The sequence below is a fragment of the Schistocerca piceifrons genome, chromosome 8 (genome assembly GCF_021461385.2).
Source record: "Schistocerca piceifrons isolate TAMUIC-IGC-003096 chromosome 8, iqSchPice1.1, whole genome shotgun sequence".
Classification (NCBI taxonomy): Eukaryota; Metazoa; Arthropoda; class Insecta; order Orthoptera; family Acrididae; genus Schistocerca; species Schistocerca piceifrons.
The window spans coordinates 343,276,128-343,299,446 of record NC_060145.1 but is presented as its reverse complement, the minus strand read 5'-3'; the positions used below and the strand labels follow the sequence as shown (position 1 = coordinate 343,299,446).

Here is a 23,319-nt window from a genome sequence, read left to right as displayed (position 1 = left end):
TTCTTTCTTCGTCCCAGATCTTCTTAAACATATGTTCCAAAACTTGTGGGAGGTTGGTATCCATTATTTTTAGGATTTCTGGTACTATGGAGTCTTCACCTGGGGCTTTATTGTTTTTTAGACTGTGTATTATGTGTTTTATTTCTTCAGCGTCTGGAGGTTTTGCTTCTCTTATTATTTTTCTATACTTATTTTGTAGCATTTTATAATTTTCAGCCTCACTCCTCCATCTCAGATCTTGCTGCTTCCTTTGCAGTTCTGTTATTTCACTGGTAATCCGCTGTGTCTGATCCTGCATCTTTTCTTGTCTCCTTACTTTTGGGAATGCTACATTAAAATGGTATTTAATTATTGTAATAAATGAATTAGTTAAATTAAATGTTTCATTTAATAAATGAATCACGTTTTTCATTAACATTCTGCACCGGTGGGGATTCATTACAGGTCTCCTGGCTATGTATTGTTCTAAAGATATTAATATTTTGTTCACTGACGTTCCTGATTTTTGTTGTTTGTTTTGGTTCAAATATTATGTCCTTCACCAACTGCGACATAATCACATGTGCAAACAGTGATCCAATACTGTAAAATGCTTTCTTATTCCAGTCTCTGATTACAAATGAATTCTTTAGACGATGACCAGTTTCAGTCTGTTATGACCATCCTCAGATCTTTAGGACATGGTGTAAAAAAGATCTGAGGATGGTCATAACAGACTGAAACTGGTCATCATCTAAAGAATTCATTTGTGATCAGAGACTGGAATAAAAAAGCATATTATGTCCTTACTTCTGCAGAAGCAGGTCAGCTGTCCATGATGATCAGATCAGATATTTCTGTTTGTACTACATGTGACTCATGGTTAGACCTACTAATATTAGTAATGACACTGTCAATAACTGTTGGACATTGAGAAGCCACTCTTGTTGGTGCAGATATTGTTGCCTCCACATTGTATTGTATTAACAATTGACAAATGCGTGTTGGCTTCTATCTCAGTTCTTCGGCCGACATTCGTCTGATGATTTTTCTGACGTTTTGCCAGCACGAGTCGCTGGCAATGAGAAAGTTTCACCCACCACTGCTGGTGGTGGACTGTAAGGTGAAACTACGACAACGCCAGCCACGCGTGCTGGTGGAATGTCAGAAAAATCATCAGACGAACGTCGGCTGAAGAACTCGAGACAGAAGCGAACAGGCAGTTTTTCAACAAGTGGCCATTGAAAGCCTTAACAATTTTGTATTAACAATTCTTCAAAATCTTGTCTTGGTTTTGATTGTTTTCCCAATAATTATTGAATTCTCCACATATAACAATGTTTTTCTTTATGTTCATTCATTCCTCTTCTTCTTCTTCTTCCCCCCCCCCCCCCCCTTCATCTTCGTTTTTGCAGAAAGATGCTAATCTTGCCACCTGGTGATCTGTACACACAAAACAATCTAAAGTCATCAGTCACTACACAAGTAATTTCAAAGTCTTTTTCTCTGGCTATAGGTAATTTCACACCTATGCTGTTTCCAGCCTATAGGGGCTTTCTTGTTTTAATATATATGGAAACGCCACCACCTTTATGCTTAGATCCACAGAAGTAGCTTAATGAGATATAGTCCTTTCTTGTCAAGTTAGCTATTTGGGTTTCACTGATACATAGTATCTCTTGTTGTATTTCCCTTAGGACTACTTCTTCTTCAAGTTTATTGGTACCAACATATGGAATATTCTACTGTAGTACTGTTATATAACTTTTTGTTTGTTGACTTACATGTTGTGGGCTGCATCCTGGGGGCATGTTCTGTTGTTGTTGTTGTTGTTGTTGTTGTTGTTGTGGTCTTCAGTCCTGAGACTGGATTGATGCAGCTCTCCATGCTACTCTATCCTGTGCAAGCTTCTTCATCTCCCAGTACTTACTGCAACCTACATCCTTCTGAATCTGCTTAGTGTATTCATCTCTTGGTCTCCCTCTACGATTTTTACCCTCCACGCTGCCCTCCAATGCTAAATTTGTGATCCCTTGATGCCTCAGAACATGTCCTACCAAACGGTCGGCTTCTTTTTGTCCAGTTGTGCCACAAAATCCTCTTCTCCCCAATCCTATTCAATACCTTCTCATTAGTTATGTGATCTACCCATCTAATCTTCAACATTCTTCTGTAGCACCACATTTCGAAAGCTTCTATTCTCTTATTGCCCAAACTATTTATCGTCCATGTTTCATTTCCATACAGGGCTACACTCCATATAAATACTTTCAGAAACAACTTCCTGACACTTAAATCAATACTCAATGTTAACAAATTTCTCTTCTTCAGAAACGCTTTCCTTGCCATTGCCAGTCTACATTTAATATCCTCTCTACTTCGACCATCATCAGTTATTTTACTCCCCAAATAGCAAAACTCCTTTACTACTTTAAGTGTCTCATTTCCTAATCTAATTCCCTCAGCATCACCCGACTTAATTCGACTACATTCCATGATCCTTGTTTTGCTTTTGTTGATGTTCATCTTATATCCTCCTTTTAAGACACTGTTCATTCCATTCAACTGCTCTTCCAAGTCCTTTGCTGTCTCTGACAGAATTACAATGTCATTGGCGAACCTCAAAGTTTTTATTTCTTCTCCATGGATTTTAATACCTACTCCGAAGTTTTCTTTTGTTTCCTCTACTACTTGCTCAACATACAGATTGAATAACATCAGGGAGAGGCTACAACCCTGTCTCACTCCCTTCCCAACCACTGCTTCCCTTTCATGCCCCTCTAACTGCTATCTGGTTTCTGTACAAATTGTAAATAGCCTTTTGCTCCGTGTATTTTACCCCTGCCACCTTCAGAATTTGAAAGAGAGTATTCCAGTCAACATTGTCAAAAGCTTTATCTAAGTCTACAAATGCTAGAAACGTAGGTTTGCCTTTCCTTAATCTTTCTTGTAAGATAAGTCGTAGGGTCAGTATTGCCTCACGTGTTCCAACATTTCTACGGAATCCAAACTGATCTTCCCCGAGGTCGGCTTCTATCAGTTTTTCCATTCGTCTGTAAAGAATTTGCGTTAGTATTTTGCAGCTGTGACTTATTAAACTGATAGTTCAGTAATTTTCACGTCTGTCAACACCTGCTTTCTTTGGGATTGGAATTATTATATTTTTCTTGAAGTCTGAGGGTATTTCGCCTGTCTCATACATCTTGCTCACCAGATAGTAGAGTTTTGTCAGGACTGGCTCTCCCAAGGCTGTCTACTCCCAGGGCCTTGTTTCCACTCAGGTCTTTCAGTGCTCTGTCAAACTCTTCACACAGTATCGTATCTCCCATTTCATCTTCATCTACATCCTCTTCCATTTCCATAATATTCTCTTCAAGTACATCGCCCTTGTATAGACCCTCTATATACTCCTTCCATCTTTCTGCTTTCTCTTCTTTGCTTAGAACTGGGTTTCCGTCTGAGCTCTTGATATTCATGCAAGTGGTTCTTTTTTTCCAAAGGTCTCTTTAACTTTCCTGTAGACAGTATCTATCTTACACCTAGTGAGATAAGCCTCTACATCCTTACATTTGTCCTCTAGCCATCCCTGCTTAGCCATTTTGCACTTCCTGTCGATCTCATTTTTGTGACGTTTGTATTCCTTTTTGCCTGCTTCATTTACTACATTTTTATATTTTCTCCTTTCATCAATTAAATTCAGTATTTCTTCTGTTACCCAAGGATTTCTACTAGCCCTCGTCTTTTTATCGACTTGATTGTCTGCCGCCTTCACTACCTCATCCCTCAGAGCTACCCATTCTTCTTCTACTGTATTTCTTTCCCCCATTCCTGTCAATTGTTCCCTCATGCTTTCCCTGAATCTCTCTACAACCTCTGGTTTAGTCAGTTTATCCAGGTCCCATAGCCTTAAATTCCCACCTTTTTGGAGTTTCTTCAGTTTTAATCTACAGTTAATAACCAATAGATTGTGGTCAGAGTCCACATCTGCCCATGGAAATGTCTTACAATTTAAAACGTGGTTCCTAAATCTCTGTCTTACCCTTATATAATCTATCTGAAACCTGCCAGTATCTCCAGGATTCTTCCATGTATACAACCTTCTTTTATGATTCTTGAACCAAGTGTTAGCCATGATTAAGTTATGCTCTGTGCAAAATTCTACCAGACAGCTTCCTCTTTCATTTCTTACCCCCAATCCATATTCACCTACTATGTTTCCTTCTCTCCCTTTTCCTACTCTCGAATTCCAGTTACCCGTTACTATTAAATTTTCGTCTCCCTTCACTACCTGAATAATTTTTTTTATCTCATCGTACATTTCGTCAATTTCTTCATCATCTGCAGAGCTATTTGAGATATCGTTCTGCTATCAATTTTATATAAAATTTTGATATCTTGTCTAGATTTTTATTTGCTGCATTGTATTAGCTAAAATCAACTGTACACAAAATCTACACAAATTGATTTTATCTCCGCAAACACTTCCAGTACTTTACTCAGTTTTATGCTGCACAGTGACAGTTAGGAGTAACAAAAAGTAATGTAGTCCTTTATTGAGCAAATATATCAAATTGTAAGGTGAACAAAAATTTAATTTTTTTCACTGGGTGGGGCCTGTAAAATCAGTTAATAAGTGTTTCACAGCAGCCGGGACACCGTCTCTTAGCACAGACGAGCCATTCACCATAAGTAGCGCTCAGCACCCTGTCTGAGGGAGCCCCACCAGTTGGAAGGAGCGCACTATCAGAGACGCTGGCAGTCATAGGGAATTTTCTTGCAATGAGCTGACCATCATCTTCGCAGTCCATGTCTACCAAACATAAACAGAATGAAGCTCCCGATTCAAAGACCCTCCCAGCTGCACCACGGTTCCTCGTGGTTTCACATGCTGGAGATGGTCAGTCGTTTATTATTCACAAAGGTGTTAATGCAATTGCTGGCCCTGTGAATCCGTGCTCTCGTTTACGTAATGGCAGTTTGCTTTTGAAAACTACTTAAGATTCTCAAGCACAACAACTGCTTGCAGCTTCACTTCTCCACGTTTATCCTGCTCATGCCGAGGCCCATAGAACTCTTAATTCTTTGTGGTAGGGATATGCATGAAAGCGACTGCCCACCTCCTTTTCCCTGCTTTATCAACTGAATGGCGACCATTCCGCCTCCTCTCGAGATTGTCCCATGTATCTCGATGAGTGGGCTGTCAAGGAAATCTGGGTAAAGGAGAAAGTGCCCTAGACAGTCGCTCACAAGTTTTTGGCTAGTCATAAACCCTGAGTTCTACCATCTAACGCCTACCGTACTGTTCTTGCTACAACTCACTCCATGTAGGACACCACCACTCAGACATGCGATCTCAAATTCAACACTGCAGTTTTGAAATAACCTAGTGTCATAGTACTATCCCTGTCTCCTCTTCCAGCAGTGCCACAAACCATTAAACATTCGCCTCCTGGGGCAAATTCACCTGCTACGCCACTGGCATATCGGAAGGGACAGAAGAAATACTTCCACGTAGACTTCCTACGTCCCTCCAGTCAACAAACACCTGTGTCCCCCTCTGCCGGAAAGGCTCCAAGAAGTCAAACAAAAACAAATGGTCCTCTCCTTCTCTAACTCGAAGTCCTCTTCGATGGTGTCGCCACACGATACCCTCACCTGGGTGACCTCCATGTCACTGGTACACACTGTCAATCATTTTACTGTTCTGGTCTCCACAGATCGACAGGGGGAAAATGCTGGTGCCTCTGTAGATATCATGGAGCAGGATCCTCCAGCCTCTGCACCCTGTAGCAGTTGTTCATTGAAGGCTGGCACTCGGCAGCTGCTGAGGTGACACCCCTTTATTTTTTCCGTCCTCCCCTTTCCTTGTTGTGACTATCCTTCAATGGAATGTTCATGACCTATGATCAAAAAAAGAGGATTTACAGCTGCTCTTATAACTGCAGCATCTGCTTGTTCTCTGCCTCCAGGAAATAAAATTGCGCCCTCACAACTGCATTGAGCTCTCACATTTATTCTTTATTCCTGGTCCATTCAGATTCCTCCTCCCCCCCCCCCCCCCCCCCCCAAGTGCAGCATTCCATCTTGTGGGGGAGTCATGCTGCTCATACAGGATGACTTTCATAGTCAACCCATCTCCTTGACTATCTGCCTTCAATCTGTTTCCCTTTGTATCACTTACATCCCTCTGTTATTTAATGTCACCAGGGCAGATGCCTCCAGCTTATTGGGCAGCTAACTCGCCCCTTACTAGTACTTGGTGACTTTAATGCGCACTATACCCTTTGGAGTTCTCCTAGAACCTGTTCGAGAGGTGCCCTCTTGGCTGCCCTTCTCAATCAACCTAACCCCCTCTGCCTTAACACAGGAGCACTCACGTTCCTTTCAGACTCCATGCACACCTATTCCGATGTGGACCTATCCTTCTGCACTGCCCATCTTGCCCATTGTTTCGAGTGGTCTGTATTCTCTGTAACATACCCGAGTGACCATTTCCCTTGTGCCATCTGTTTGCTGACTCCTACCCCAATTATGTGCACACACAAATGGCAACTTATTAAGGCCAATTGGAAGCTTTACTCCTCCCTGGCAACTTTCGACGAACATTTCCCCAGTTGTGATGATGACCAGGTAGAATATCTTACAAATGTTATCCTTACCGCCACAGAACATTCCATTTCTTGCACTTCCTATTTACCACGGCATGTCTCGGTGGCCCCCTGCGGATCTGGGGGTAAGAATAGGCCCGCGGTATTCGTGCCTATCGTAAGAGGCGACTAAAAGGAGTCTCAAAAGTTTCGGCCTTATGTGATGGTCCCCTGTCGGGTTTGACCTCCATATCTCAAAATTCTTCTGAAGAGCGAGCCAATTGGGGAAGGGCGCCTTACTTGGTGCATTGTGTCCATCTTGCGGTCAGACCTTTCGCCAGCTTATTCATTGTCGCATTGCAGTCCTGCCCGCTCTCCATCTCTTGGGCATGGATACGTTCCTGCATGCACTTTCCGCCATGTGATGTGCAGTGCCACTTTCTGCATTGACGGCGACCATGGACTACATGTCACCTAAAATCCAGCACGGTAGCCAGTCCGTTGCGGTGAGGCCGCCATGTACCTTGTTGGTTGTAGCCCACTGACAACACAGGGATCGCTCTACTGATGCTTGCGCCGTTTACTCCCCATGTATGCCAAGGAGTACATTCCCATCTACCTGGGGCATCAGGACTCCCGGCAATGGCCATCCTGCCAGGTGGCCCTTGGTGCGGCTGGGTGGCACCCATGGGGAGGGCCCGTGGTCGGGGTAGGTGGCATCAGGGTGGATGACATGCAATGAAGCGTGGCACATCATCTCTTGCTGGTAGCCAGCCACCACCAGTCTCTAAGTGTTCGAGGGCTCATTTTAAAGCTAATGTGTATGACCCCAAATCGTTCCCCTCCCTGGCCACACCATGGGAGGAACGAAAGGCTATGAATGACCGTAAAACGTATTCGCCCCGGTATCTCGTCTGTACCAGAGCTGATGGTGAATCCTTTGTATCTGTGAAGCCTCAGTTCTTTGTAGAGCATTTAGAGGACAAGTTCGGGGAGGTGGGGGGCTTGTCCAAAATGCGGTGCGGTTCGGTTTTGATAAAAACAGCATCCTCTGCGCAGTCACGGGCCTTGCCCGCTTGTAAGAAGCTGGGGGATGTTTCAGTTACTATCACACCCCATAAAAGCTTAAATATGGCCCAGGGCATTATTTTCTACAGTAATCTCCTTTTACAGTCCGATAACGAGCTGCGCGCCAACTTAGAGCGATGAGGTGTCCATTTCATCCGGCGCGTCCACCGGGGTCTGAGGGATCATCAAGTTGCCACCGGTGCCTTCATCTTGGCCTTCGAGGGTGACACATTACCTGAGAAGATCAAGGTGATGGTTTACCGCTATGATGTAAAGCCATATATCCCTCCCCTGATACAGTGCTTCAAGTGTTGGAAGTTCGGCCATATGTCTTCACGCTGTGCTTCCAGCCTGATGTGTCGCGATTGTGGTCGTCCATCCCATCCTGATACTCCATGTGCCCCGCCTCCCATCTGTGTCAACTGCAGAGAGCACCATCCTCCTTGCTCGCCGGACTGTCCGATTCTGCAGAAGGAAAGGAAAATAATGGAAATCAAGACCCTAGTCCGACTAACCTACACGGAGGCTAAGCAGAAATTTGACCGGCTTCATGCCGTGTGCATGACGTCTTCTTATGCCGCCACTGTCACTCCTGCTACAGTTCCGTCAGCTGCAACACATCCAGTCAGCTCTCAGAGTCGAAGGACCACACCTGCCCCCTTTATGGTGGGGGGCACTTCACTCCCTGTTGCTTCTGCTCCATCTACTTCAGGAGCAACACCGCCCCAACAAAGAGGGACATGTGTTCCCCCTTCCCAGCCAGAGAAGCATCAGACTTCTTCGGCACCTCTCGCCAGGGAGGGGTCCCTTGGGGCCCTCCCTTCGCAAGTTCAGACCAGCGGAAAAGCAGATACCCGCAAGTGACTGAAACAACCACCGGTCGCTGGTCGTAGGGCCTCACGATCGTCGTCTGTCCCTGAGCCTGACCCAGGGAAGCCCTCGCAGCCAGAACCACTGAAGGCACAGCGAGAGAAACAGAAGAATAAAAAGGTTCCCAAGAATCCCAACATTGCGGTGGCACCCATCCCACCGCTTCCTGAAAGCTCAGCGTCTGAGGATGAAGTCGAGATTCCTACGTCTGCTGAAGACCTGGATCTCACCGGACCCTCAGATGCCATGGATGTCACTTGCGCGGGTACTGAATCAGTGGCAGCAAGTGACCCAGTGGTGTAAACTGCTTCCCCAGTCCCTTCACGCCTTTCTCAGCCATGGACAATACCATCTTCCAGTGGAGCTGCGGTGGTTTTTTCCACCATCTAGCTGAGCTCCGACAACTTATCAGCCTTCACCCTTTCATCTGTATTGCTCTACAAGAAACTTGGTTTCCAGCAATGTGAACCCCCGCCCTCGGTGGCTATTGGGGTTATTATAGGAACCGGGCCACTTATGAAAGTGTATCTGGTGGCGTCTGCATCTATGTCCTTCACTCCCTTCACAGCGAGTCTGTCCCTCTGCAAACACCTTTAGAGGCTGTCGCTGTTCGGGTGTGGACGCCACAGGCTGTTACTGTCTGCAGTCTTTATCTTCCACCGGATGGTGATGTCCCGCAGCATGTCCTGGCTGCGCTGATAGCCCAATTGCCGCCGCCTTTCCTGTTACTGGGTGACTTCAATGCCCATAACCCTTTGTGGGGTGGGCCAGTGGCAATAGGTCAAGGTGCCACCGTTGAGAATGTATTGACACAGCTCGACCTTTCCATTTTAAATGATGATGCCTTCACACATTTCAGTGTGGCGCATGGCATGTACTCCGCCATCGACCTTTCGATCTGCAGCCCTAGCCTCGTACCCTCTGTCCAATGGAGTGTACATGACAACCTGTGTGGTAGTGACCACTTTCCGATCTTTCTGTCACTGCCACAGTGTCACTCTTCTGGGCACCCATGCGGATGGGCTATGAATAAGGCTGACTGGGACTTGTTCTCCTTCATGGCCACTATTGCACCTCTTTTAATGAAGCCGTTGATGCGGTGGTTCACTCGGTCACCACCGACATCGTTACTGCCGCAGAATCTGCCATTCCCCATTCTTCTGGGTCCCCTCAGTGGAGGACTGTGCCTTGGTGGTCACCTGTGATCGGAGGCGATTAAGGACCGCCGGCGGGCGCTCCAGCGTCACAAGCGGCATCCCTCCATAGAACACCTTTTCGTCTTCAGACGACTGCATACGCAGACCCGCCACCTTATCCGCTAACGCAAGCGGGAATGCTGGGAACGGTATGTCTCCACCATTGGCCTCCATGTCTCTTCATCGCAGGTCTGGGCCAAGATTAGACGCCTCTATGGCTATCGGACCCCTGTCACGTCCCTGCGCTGTCACTGAATGGGGAAATTTGTACTGACTCTGACATAATTGCAAACTGCTTAGCACACCATTTTGCTCTCTGTTCCGCATCTGTGAATTACCCACTGGCCTTCCGCTCCATTAAAAAGCGGTTGGAGCGACAGAGCCTTTCATTTCACACCCGCCATCCTGAATCCTACAATGTCCCATTCACTGAGTGGGAATTCCACAGTGCTCTAGCAGCTTGCCCGGATACAGCTCCCGGGCCAGATCGCATCCACTGTCAGATGCTGAAACACCTCTCAGTGTACTGCCAGCAACCCTCCTCGACCTTTACAACCGTATCTGGGTCGAGGGTGAGTTTCTGTCGCAGTGGCGGGAAAACATTGTTATCCCCGTTTTGAAACCTGGTAAGAACCCATTGGAGGTGGACACCTACCGCCCCATTAGCCTCACCAACGTTCTTTGCAAGTTGCTCGAACGCATGGTGAGCCGGCGGTTGAGTTGGGTGCTCGAGTCTCAGGGCCTTCTAGCTCCGACTCAGGGTGGGTTCCGTAAAGGCCGCTCTGCTGCCGACAATCTTGTGAGCCTGGAGTCAGCCATCTGTACGGCCTTTGCCCGCCATCGGCACCTTGTTGCTGTCTTTTTCGCTGTCTTTTGCTGCCGATTTTCCTACGAAATTTTCTGTCGCATCGTACCTCCCGCATGCAAGTCGGGCCTCCCATAGTTCCTCCCGAGTTCAGGCGAACGGGGTACCACAGGGATCTGTCCTAAGTGTCTTCTTGTTTTTAATTGCAATTAACGGGCTCGCTGCGGCGGTGGGAACGTCTGTCTCAGCTTCGTTGTATGCTGACGACTTCTGCCTCTACTATAGCTCCATTGGCATTGCAGCTGCTGAACGTCAGCTGCAGGACGCTATCCGCAAGACCCAGTCTTGGGCTGTAGCGCATGGCTTTCAGTTTTCGGCTGCAAAGGCCTGCTTTATGCACTTCTGCCGGCGACGAACAGTTCACCCTGAGCCGCGGCTTTATCTTGCCGGCGAACTTCTTGCTGTGGTGGAGACACATCGGTTTTTGGGTGTGGTTTTTGATGCCCAGTTGACTTGGCTCCCACATATTCGGCAGCTTAAACAGATGTATTGGCGGCATCTTAATGCTCTGCGGTGCTTGAGCCACACCGGCTGCGGCGCCAACTGATCTACCCTCTTATGGCTCTACCAGGCATTAATCCAGTCCCATCTGGATGATGGACCAGCCCTGTGGACAGCATACTTGTGAAGGCAGGTGTCCCTCCACGGCGCCAATGTTTACTGGCCGCTTATGCTACGCATGTTTGTAGCTTGCCCGGGCATCCTAATTATCGTCTCCTGTTCCCACAGTCAGTCGTCTGTCTCCCAGAACGTTGGCCCTGGTCGGGTTGTATGATCGTGGTCCGCATCAGAGAGCTTCTCTCCGGGCTTGGGGTTTTTCCTCTTCCACCTCCTTTCCTGGCCCCTCTGCGTACACCCCTGTGGTGTGTGCCCCACCCTTTCCTTCAGCTTGAATTGGCACAGGGCCCGAAGGACTCGTCCCTCCGGAGGCCTTCCGCCGCCGCTTTCTTTCCATCCTTGCCATGTATCAGGGCTCTGGCGTTGTTTACACTGACGGTTCGATGGTTGTTGGTCGTGTCGGTTATGCTCTGCCTCTAGGGGACCATTACGAACAATATTCATTGCCGGCTAGCTGCTGCATTTTCTCTGCTGAGCTGGTCGCCATCTTTCGTGTCCTAGAGTATATCCGCTCCTGCTCAGGTGAGCGACTCCCTGTGCAGTTTACGAGCTATCGACCAGTGCTTCCCTCGCTCTCGTCTGGTAATGGCTGTCCAGGAGTCCCTCCATACTCTTGCCCGTTGTGGCCGCTCTGTGGTCTTTGTGTGGACCCCAGGCTATATTGGGATACCCGGCAATGAACATGTAGACTGCCTGGCCAAACAGGCAACCAGTAAACCATCTTAGACATTGGCCTCCCAGAGACTGATTTGCGAGCGATCTTACGCCGCAAAGTATTCGAACTTTGGGAACACTGAATGGCGCAACCTGACCACGCCAAACAAACTCCGTCCTGTCAAGAAGACGACGGACGTGTGGCAGTCATCCATGCGAGCCACTCGAAGGGTCTCAGTAGTCCTTTGTTGGCTCCGCATTGGCCACACCCGCTTGATCAACAGCCATTTACTGCGCCATGAGGACCCGCCTCTATGTGGCTGCGAGTCGGCTTTGACAGTGGTCCACATTTTGTTGGCCTGTCCCCTTTTAACTGTGCTCAGGCAGACGTTTGCGCTGCCTGATATGCTCCCTGCCCTTTTAAAAGATGACACTGCTATGGTAGGCTTAGTTTTGCGTTTCATTCAGGCCGGGGGCTTTTATCACTCAATCTAAGTGTATGTCCTTATTCTATTGATTCTGGCCTTTGGCCTGCGATTTTAGTCTGAGTTTTTAGTGTGGTTCTCGGTGGTTGGCTTTTCCTTTTTTGTCTCTGTGGTCGGCCAACCACTGTCACACTCTGTGTGCTTTTAATTCCTTTTGTCTGGTCTCTATCTACGTCTTTCTTGTCCTGTGCCGTCTTTTCCATTGTTGTTTTTATTCTGTGTGGGTGTTTTTAAGTTTTGGAACAAGGGTCTGATGACCGTAGCAGTCTGGTCCCTTTAATCCCCCAAACCAACCAACCAACCATGTCTTGGTCCCTTGGTGGCCTGAGGCGTGCCGAAACGCAATTCGCTCACAGAGACGTGCTGTCCTGTGTTTTTAACTGTTATCCTACGATGGCAAACTACATTCATTATAAATAGCTACATGAACAGTGTGTCGCAATATTTGGGATAGCAAGAAAGCTAGCTGGATTTCATTCACTAGTTCTTTTAACAGTTCCACTCCCTTTGTGTGGGCCAACCTCTGACAGCTCTCTGGGACCAAGATCCATTCCCCAATTTCTGGCCTGACAGCAGCAGACGATGTCATTGAGGATCCTACTGCTATCTCCAACACCTCGGGCCCCCATTTTGCGGAGATTTTGAGCTACTCCCACTGTCACCTTTCCCTCGGGCAGTGCCCATCTCTTCGCAGAATCATGATTGCTACAATTCTGCCTCTACTATGAGGGAGCTAGATCATGCTCTCACTTCATCTTGATCCTCCACCTCAGGGCCAGACATTGTTCACATTTAGATGTTGCAGCACCATTCTCTCATGGGCAAGCATTTTCTGCTTCATACATATACAGCCACATCTGGTTAGAGGTCACGTTTCCCAGACGTTGGTGTGAAGCCACTGTCATACCCATACCTAAGCCCAATAAGGACAAACATCTTTGTTCTAGCTACCTCCCTATTTCTCTCATCAATTGTGTTTATAAGGTGATGGAACATATGATTCATGCCCAGCTGGTATGGTGGCTTTAGTCTCGTAATTTACTAGCCACTGCACGGTGTAGATTTCGAGTGCGCAGCTCTGCAGTTCACCATCTCGTCACTTTGACCACCGATGCCACGAACGGTTTTCTTCTGAAATCGCAGACTGTCCATGTTTTTCGATTTAGGAAAGTGTACAACACCTGCTGAAGGACTGGTATCCTCTGTACTCTCTACATGTGGGGCTTCAGTGGCTGCATACCCCATTTCGTTCAGGAATGTTTAGAAGACCGAGTTCTCAAGGTACAGAGAGGCTTTGCCTTGTTGAACACCTGTATCCAGAAAAACTGTGTGCCTCAGGGTTCTGTGCTGAGTGTCGTCCTCTTTGCTATTGCCATTAACCTTATAATGGCCTGTCTCCCACTGGCCATCTCTGGTTCCTTTTGCATTGACGATTTTGCCATCTCTTGCAGTTCACCACAGCCTTGCATCATTCATGTCTCGATAGTCTTCACTCATGAAGCATTGACAGTGGTTTTCGCTTTTCCACTGATTTCCAACTGATTTCACTTTTCCACGGATTTAACAAAAACAACATGCAGGGAGTCGACTGAATTTTACTTTTTATCCATCATAGCAATATGGAGAAGGACATTTAAGTTTTAGTTCAGCACATCTTGGGCCTGTTACTCTTCCATTCATTGAAACTACAAAATTCCTGGGACCAGGCTTGATAGGAAATTTTCTTGGTCCTCCCACATTGCTTACTTGGCAGCTCGCTGTATGCTGTCCTTCAGTGTCCTTCATGTCCTCAGTCGTACTTCATTGGGAGCAGATCAAACCCCCCTCCTCCATTTGTACTGGTCCCTTGTCCATTCAAAATTAGACTATGGTTGTTTTGTTTATGCATCTGTACATCCGTTCCTTTTACGCCATCTCAGTGCTGTCCACCATTGTGACATCCATTTGGCCACTGGCGCCTTTTACACTAGCCTGGTTGAGAGTCTGTATACAGAAGCTGCTGAACTACCGCTGTCCTACTGCCGTGATTATCTCTTCAGCAGATCTGCATGCCGTGCAGTGCAAAGGGTCCAAGAAAGCTGTCACTTGCTCAGTCTTGATGGAGCCACTGTGATGTTTATGCAGGTTCCTAGTCATGTCGGTCTGGCAGGAAATGTGGCCACTGACGCTGCTGCCATCGCTGCAGTCCTCGTACCTCAGCCTGCTAGTTCTTATATTACCTTCGATGATCTCTGTGATGCTGTTTGTCAGCAGGTGGTGTCACTTTGGCATCACCAATGGTCCTCCCTTCATTGGAATGAGCTCCAGGTTATTAAGCCTCTCCCGGCGGCTTGTACAGTCTCCTCTTGGCACTCTTGCCGTGAGGAGATCATTTTAGCTAGGCTGCTTATCAGGCACCATCTTTTTAGCCATCGCAATTTGTTAAGTGGTGCACCCCCGCCACTTTTTGCCCATTGCACCCAACCCTTGAAAGTCCGCCATTTCCTGACGAAATGCCCTTTTTTTTTTTTTTTTTAACTACTTACATTCACATTCATGTTTGTCGTCTGAGTTATCGGTGGGTTTAACAAATAACATGCAGGGTGTTGACTGCGCTATATTTTTTATCCGTCATAGCAATATGGCAAAGGACATTTAATTTTTAGTTCAGCACATCCATTTCTATATGATTTTATAGGCCTTTCTCCATGTCGCTGTTTTTAGCTGTCTTCTCTTCCGTCAATTGAGATTAATGTGTAGTTGTTTTTGACTCCTCTCTCTGTCTTTGTGTTCTATAGTTTTGACATGGGCGCATATGACCCTAGTTGTTTTTGTGCCCCAAAACAAAACAAAGAAACAAACAACTCTCCTTTCATTCATCTTTTCAGTGATACGGGGGTTAAATTGGACAATTCTCTTCGGGTTTCCCTTGGTAAAGGAACATTTCAAAACAGATGTAAGCATTCGGCTTTTGCTTTGCTACCCTCAGTTTCATTTCCTGTCTCAGTTGCAAGTGACTGGACACTAACTTTGGTGCTACTACCAGAATTTGGGTTTTATCAAATATCATTGGAGAATATTCTGCTACAGTAGTCATTGAGGGCATCATGCATTGCTCTCTTGACAGTCAAAAGCCTTTCATTGAGCATCTTTCTGTCTGTAGTCATATGCTTTGTTTTATACCTATTATGCAGTAACTTCTGTTTAAGTAGTAGTTTCTGTGCAGTGACTGTCTATTATGAGGCCCTTCCCAATATGAAGTTTTCTGCTGTGTACATATCTGTCTAGTGTGTGTTCAATTATTCTTTTAAACTTGAGCCGTAGTTCCTCCACATGCTCCTGCCCTACGCTGAAAGTTTCAAATTCCTCATTCAGATATGACTTTTCTGTCTTTTTATCTACTTCACTGAACATGTATACCTTTATACTTGTTTTAGTGGAGTTGCTGAGCCGTGATAGGCACAGCAAAAAGATTCACACAATTATAGCTTTCTGCCATTAAGCCATTTGTCAACAATAGACACACATACACACAGGCCCACACACACTCGTGCAGATGCAACTTGCACACACGTCAACAGTCTCAGACAACTGAAACCACCAAACCTCTAATATTGTTACATTCCATCCTGGATTTAACATTGTTTGTTTTCTACTTGTTTTAGTTTCATTTGTACTTTGGTAATCTTCGTTACTACAACTGTGCCTTGGTCATTGATACCTGTTTTGACGTGGGCATCCTCAAACAGATCAGGCGTGTTTGTTGCCATTAGATCTAATATACAGGGCGTCTCGTGAAAGATGCCCAGTAGCGGTCTGCGGATCGCACGGCATGGCCACCGACTGCCACCATCTCATCTGCCGGCCACTGCTGTGCCCAGCTCTCGGACACTAATCTACCAGCTGTGCTCACACTTCCCCTGAGTTAAGCAAAAACAATGTCGCTATCTGATTAACATTAAGCTTACCTTTATTTAAGACAGGTGCTCAAAATGATGTCCCTCTGTGTTAAGAGCAGCCTGATATCTCCTGAACACATTAGCAAACACACTATGAATTTCACGTACCGAAATCTGGGAAATGACTAGCCAAACCCTGTCTTCCAACTTGTTGAGCGTGTGGTGATTAGTTGTGTACATCTTGTCTTTTAACATTCCTCGAAGATAAAAATCACACATATTTAGATCCGGAGAACGAAGAGGCCAGTCAACTATCCTATTATCAAAAACACTTCGTACTGCTGTCTTTGAGACACTGGTGACTTGTGGTGTTACATTGTCCTGCATGAGGTAACCATATATCCCTTCATTAGGTGTTCTCGAAAAAAAGGATGCAGTATATTGTTTACATACCTGTCAGAACATATTGTTTTGTGGAAAAAGATTGGTCCAGTAATTCATCTTGCACTAACTGCACACTATACTCCTGTTTTCGCATCATGCAGATGTTGCTGATGTAATTCATGAGGATTCATAGAGCTCCAACATCGATTATTCTGAGAATAGAAGCCATGCTTCATGAGGAAAATAGCATCTCAGGATCAACTTCCCTATCGTGCACAGGTTCTAACAGCCAGTTGCAATAACAATATCAAGCAACAGTATCTGAGTTCCTCAGTTGATGCACTTCCGTTATTTTGTATGGTTTCAATTTCAGTTTGTGCGCAGCTCTGCGTATTATTGAATCATTGGGAGCACTCACACTGGGAAATTTTCGTATGAATTCAAGCCGTCGTTCCACATACGGTTCTGGTTTTACATAGTTCAATCCAAGAAACATTCATAGAGCCTTCATGTATAACATACCAAATGGAAACTCGACAGGAAATTCAAAGCAAAACACTCGAACACTCAGTCACACAGTTAAGACCCTCATGGTATTTCTGTCAGAGGACCGGGCCCAGCAACATACGGGCAGGGAAACTCCTGGACTCGGTGCAGTTGCAGTAATGATGTTCAGCAACAATATTTGAAACGCAAAGACTTGTCAAAAAGAAAACTCCAAAGGAAGCACCAGTACACTCGGTCGCACAGTGTATGGGGCACGCGCAAGGTATTGGTGTCTGAGAACTATGCATAGCGACAACCAGCAGACACAGCGGCAACAGCCAACAAACACACTCATGACAAGCAGACCACTCCAAGGCCTCATTCATGAGACACCTTGTATTTCGATCATGAGTGGGGTTCTGAACGACTTGTTCTAGGTGGTTTTCAGAGAAGGCATTTAGTAATGTTTCGCAAGATATTTTACCACACCCACCACTAACAAAATTGCAATTTTCCTAGTTGATTGTTGGATGATTAAAGTCTCCACCGATGGTTACAGTATGATTGGGGAATTATATGCAAGCCAACTGAGGTTTTCTGTAAAGTTTTCGGTTACATCAGGAGGTGAGTCTGGTGGACAATAAAAGGATCCAGTTACCATTTTATGCTCACCCCTGCTACTGAAGGTTGCCCAAACAATCTTACATGCAGCTTCAATTTCTGTTGGATTTTAGTTTCTTATCTACTGTAACAAATACACCACCTCCATTTCCCTTTCACTTAGCTTTTTGATATACATGTAAACTTTCCCCAAAAATCTCACTGCTATCAGTTTCAGGTTTCGGTGAGTTTTCTGTAGCTATTATTATGTGAGCTTCACTGCTTTTCAAGAGCATGTCAAACCCAAGCATTTTGTTGTGAATGCTTCAGTACGTAACTACTAGGATTTTAACACTCTCACCTGTGCGGTGCATGCTCCAGACTCTTGCACTTATATTTCTGGGTCCCTACAGCTGTTGTTATGTGACCAGGATGGAAAGTCACATAATCTAAAAAGCCCTTGTGTGCACCCCACACACAGTCAGCTACCTGAGTCCCAGACTCTGATGTGCAGTGCACACCTGACCCATTTAGGCGGACCATACAGTTCTCAAATCTATGGCGCACATCTAGGAAGTTGCAGTCTAGCTTCTCACAGAACTTTCAAAGTCTCTGGTTCTCTCTTTGCACTCGAATCAACACCAAAGAGCCACAATCAGTTCTGGGAACAATGCTGCAAATTGTGAACTTCATTGAAACTCCATGCCAAAGGCTAGTCTTCTCAGCCTTCTGTTAGTTGTTTGAATGACCCAAGAAAGACCTTGGAGCCCAGATGACAGGCATCATCTGTTCCAACATGTGCCGCAATCTGCAGTTAGTTGCACTGTTGCCTCAGTAGCTGCTGCAGTAGTCTCTTCAGCGTGCTGAGTGAGACCCATGGCATACACAGTGAGTGCACATGGTGTCCTTTCCTGTCCCTTGCTGTCATTTCCTGTTAGTTAGGGGTATAGTCATTCGCTGTATATTTGAACTGCCAACGATTAACAGATATCTGCCCTTTTGTGTGTGCCGCCTCCTGATGCTGAACAAAACAAGTTTCCCCAAAACAGGTGAACTGAGTCCCAGCTTTAGTTTCAGTGAAAGATAGCACCTCAAATTTGTTGGTTAGGGGGATTGGTACAGCACCCCGAGTCCTCCGTGGTCCCCATCCACCCTGTACAGGATGCCTAAATCTACCATTGACACACTACTCGTAGTCAATTGGACGAGTAATGACAGTTCCTGTACGTTCTGCAAAGGAGACAGGATCCACAGGAGAGGATAGCACATGATGTACCTTTGGTAAGATATCACAGGTACATGACTCTCAGAAGCTCTTCCAACACACCGATTCTTAGCAGCTGCCAGCCATTTGACTGTGGTCAGGGCAGTTTCCAGCTGCATATGAATGTGAACCAACTCATGCTGTATTTGAGAACAGCGTACAATGTGGGATTGCATTTTGGGTGGCGCAATGTAGTATAAGACAGTGAACAAATAATTTTAAATTAAGCCAACTGATTGTGCTTTAATCTGTTGAGTTATTAAATTGCTAAATCACAAATGCTGATTTACTATGAATTATATTATCACAGGACGGTAGTAACTTCCAAAAATTCTTTAAAATGTATGTTTATTTGCATTGATATACACTGAAACTTGGGATGATGTACTGTGTGGCAGGAATTGTGCATCACAAACCTTGGTGTGTTATGAAATAAGTTACCCACAACACTTGTACCAGAAAGTTTTTGTCAATATAGAAAAAATGTGAAACAACCCAGCTTAACTTACTGGGTTGATTTATTTTAACAATATCTAGGTTTTTCTCAGCCATGCAGATGCATGCCCAAAAGATGATGGAATATTCTACACGCAGATAATAATTTAAAAAACTCAAGTTATAAGATGATTATACAAATTGCAGAAAGTGTTTGAAAGTACATGGTACAGAACCAGTCATCTATACTTTGCATTTGTTTAGTGATGAAACTACATTGTCCCCTTTCTTGCTCAGCCTTTTTTTAGTGGCCAGCAAAGTAGCTTTACTAAATACCCCTGTTTCTTAGGCAAATGGGATGGTACTGAAAGGATCAAGATAGGTCAAGAATACCTTAACACATAAGAAAAGCTTTGGAGGCTGGAGAGAGGAATGTTTTGCACAGTTACCTCGTGGACCCAGAAAAGAAAACCAGTTAACACCTCTTCAAATTAAGTTAGGCCTAAGCAAACCATTTGTGAGGACAATTGCATCTATGCATTCATAGAAACTTGTTTTGGAAGATGAGAGGATGGAGAATCCAGGTAAGATGAGTCAGTAGTAAAGCCCCATTTGCAGTTGTGTCTTGTGCACACAATGTTATTGTGCCATGGGCTATCTACTTTGCTCCTGGCCACACTTTTGTGGTGGTGATCATTCATTTGGGTGGTCATGGCTGCACCAGAGCAATCTCACAAGTGCCACATTCCTGTTCTGTCCCCTTACATTCTCTCCCACCTACCATTGCCTTCCCATTTTTTTGATGAAGTGTATATCTCCATGCATTCTCTACAGGCATGATTAATGCTGGTTTTGTGTACAAACATTGTTACTTGTAAGTAATTGCTTAATTCAGAGGCACATGTTGTGACAGGCATTCAATGTATCTATTTTTCTGACAGCTACATTCCATTGTTTTATACATCTACAGTCCAAAGCCTCAATATTGTGCCTCCTTTAAGTGTCAATTTCTAGCATGTCAGGGAAGATGTCCATTATGCAAGATTTATCTGTGAAGTAGTGTCATAATTCCTGTTTTCATCTTTGAAATTTCAAGTTGTGGACAATTTTAATTTAGCACATATCATTTCCTGGCTGTTGATGACCATGCATCAGTGACTGTGCTGAGTCACTGATCTCTGAGAGCAAGATTTTTGTGCATTTTTCTGATGACCATGAAACATTTGGTACATGCCATTATTTTCATAAAATAAACGTGCTGTTAGAGACTCAACACCGGATGTAATATTAGATCAACTTTGTATATTGTTTCAGTAAAGCTTGCTGTAATTCAGCAGTGATTCACATGCCAGCGGGAGCGTTGTGTAGATCAAAACGATGTCGATACTCGACTGTGGAGAATGTGTGCTGTCATGGCAGTTGCAAGATGGAGTACCATGAAAACATCAGTGCAGCCGCCCAACATAGGATGCGTTACTGAGATAATTTTTGAGAAAAAGTCTGCTGTTATTTCTTGCTGAATTTGTCAACTGTGTGACTATTGGCAGCTATAATTATTATTAATGTTTTCATTTGTACACATTATTATGATTTATATTTCTGTCATATTCTGAGAACTTTGGTAGTTGATTAGTTCATGTATAATTTTAAAGCAGTTTCATGTATGGAACTGTGAAATATTTTTCAATGTTTTGTGTATCCCTGTCTATACACCATTGTAATAAGAATTTATATATTTTGATTGATCAAGTTCAACTTTATGGCAGTGAAAAGAACTGTGCTTCATTGTGGTAACTATTTTCTAGAGTTTTATTTACAAGATAAATTAGGAATTACGTTTTTCTCTTCAATCCATGTTGCATGTTTGATGTAGAATAATGTAGAAGGCTTTTCTGAATTCTTTGCTAAAATGTCAGTTGCTTATGCTTTAGTTCTTGTTCTCTGGCAAACACAAAAATTAGTTAGCCGTGTGCACGTAAGTTATATGCTATTGTATATAGATTTGTATTTTTCATCTATTCTTTCAGAACTGATTGATTGACACTTTCATTTGACCACTGGAACCTTTTTCTATACATAAATTTAACTAGTGAAATACTTTGTGGTTGTAAATCTCTTCACCTTCGAAGTGTACCATGTAAAATGGTAGCCTTAATCAACTGATAGTTCAATTATTTCTGTTCATCACATTTTGGTTTTAACTGCATTAGCAGATAGTTTTCAGTTGTTACCTATACACTACATCAAAGACTGTTGTATGCCAAAGTTTTTAATAATCCTGAATAGTTGCAATGTATGTAGATTACATTAAATATCTGTTTAAATGTAAAATTTATGTCTTTTTCAATACAAATGAGTCACTGACTTTCCTGCAGGTTGGTTAGATGGCAGAATACTGCTTTGGGATAGGTAGTAAACAAATTCCCCATTTCATGGCTTTGTGGAAGGTAGTGAACACCCAAGAGCTGATGTAATTTATCCGTTATATCCAGAGTGGTACTATATGGAGATGCTTTTAAATGTCTTATTAAAAGTGTTGGTTTGAAGGTAGACGCCGGCCGGGGTGGCCAAGCGGTTCTAGGCACTTCAGTCTGGAGCCGTGCGACCGCTACAGTCGCAGGTTCGAATCCTGCCTCGGGCATGGATGTGTGTGATGTCCTTAGGTTAGTTAGGTTTAAGTAGTTCTAAGTTCTAGGGGACTGATGACCTCAGATGTTAAGTCCCATAGTGCTCAGAGCCATTTGAACCATTTGAAGATAGACTATGGAAGTATGCGTGGTTACCTTGTTTGTGGGCCACACATGGAGAGTAACACCAGTACTTAAGTAGTATCTGCTGCTCACCAAACAAATGAACTAAGCTAATCCTTCCAAATGCCACAGCTACTTCCAACTGCTTTCCACATCGTAACCATGTGAAAGTTCCAAGGGAAAGGCCTATTCCACGCGTTTACCTAGCACATTCATGTCACTAGCATATTCAATGACAGGTGCATTAGTTTAAAGAAAGGTTTGTTATGGACGAAACTAGTTAGTTCCACAAACACAGCTTACCCTTTTATGGGGAACTTTGAAGATATTGCCTTGAGCATAGCTCCAGCAAAGCATAATTGTAATTCACCAGCACATTTGTTACATGGCTGCATGAATCTAAAAAAGCAATTAGGATTTTGGAACAGCAAACATAGCTATGTAAAGTTCACCTCCTTGTTGTCATCCTCCACTGAAAGATCAGTACAGTTCTCAGCCATATTGTGTACAAGAAACAGATCCATACTGACTTATCTGAAAGTTTTTGGTCAGTGAAATTCAGCAAAGAAGCATAAGATTTTTGGAGGCTTTATCATCTTGGACAGTTTCCAGCCACTGGCTGGGTCTGTCGGGAACACAAGCCTCTCCATCGTGTTCTGTCTTTCCACCATTCCCCCTCTTCCACCTTTGTCCAGTTCTCTCCTCTTCTCGTCACACATTCCTTCACTCCCTTCACCCATCTATCTCTTGGTCTTCCTCTGGGCCTCTTCCCCTCCAGTTGCAGATCAAACATCCTCTTTGGAATTCTTCCCTCAGCCATTCTCTTCATGTGTCCATACCACTGCAGTCTTGATTTTTCTATCCTGTCCTGTACTGGTTCCTCCTTTAGTCTTTCCCTCACATACACATTTCGCAATCTGTCTCGTCTTGTTACACACAACCTGCTCCTCTGGAACTTCATTTCACTAGCCTGTATTCTACTTTTGTGCATTACCCATGTCTCACTTCCGTATGCCAATATGGGGACAAAGTAGGTTCGGTATATAATTCCCTTGGATTTCTGTGGCACCTCCTTGCTCCAAATAAGCCCCCTAATGCATTTGTAGAACTGCCCTGCTTTTCTGCACCTTTCATTTATTTCCATTGCGTTTCCCCCCTTACTTTCAATCATGCTTCCCAGGTACTTGAAGTTCTCTACCA

At 44.6% G+C, this 23,319-nt stretch overlaps 1 protein-coding gene across 1 annotated transcript in view; it reads left to right on the top strand.

Annotated features, from left to right (window-relative positions):
* Positions 1–21,653, top strand: part of LOC124711813 — a 35,651-nt gene extending 13,998 nt beyond the window's left edge. Inside the window, exon 3 of the mRNA XM_047242037.1 lies at positions 20,684–21,653. Within this exon, the coding sequence (XP_047097993.1) occupies positions 20,684–20,849 (166 nt within the window). The 3' untranslated portion in view covers positions 20,850–21,653. The remainder of the gene's footprint in view (positions 1–20,683) is intronic.
* The last annotated feature ends 1,666 nt before the right edge of the window (positions 21,654–23,319 follow it).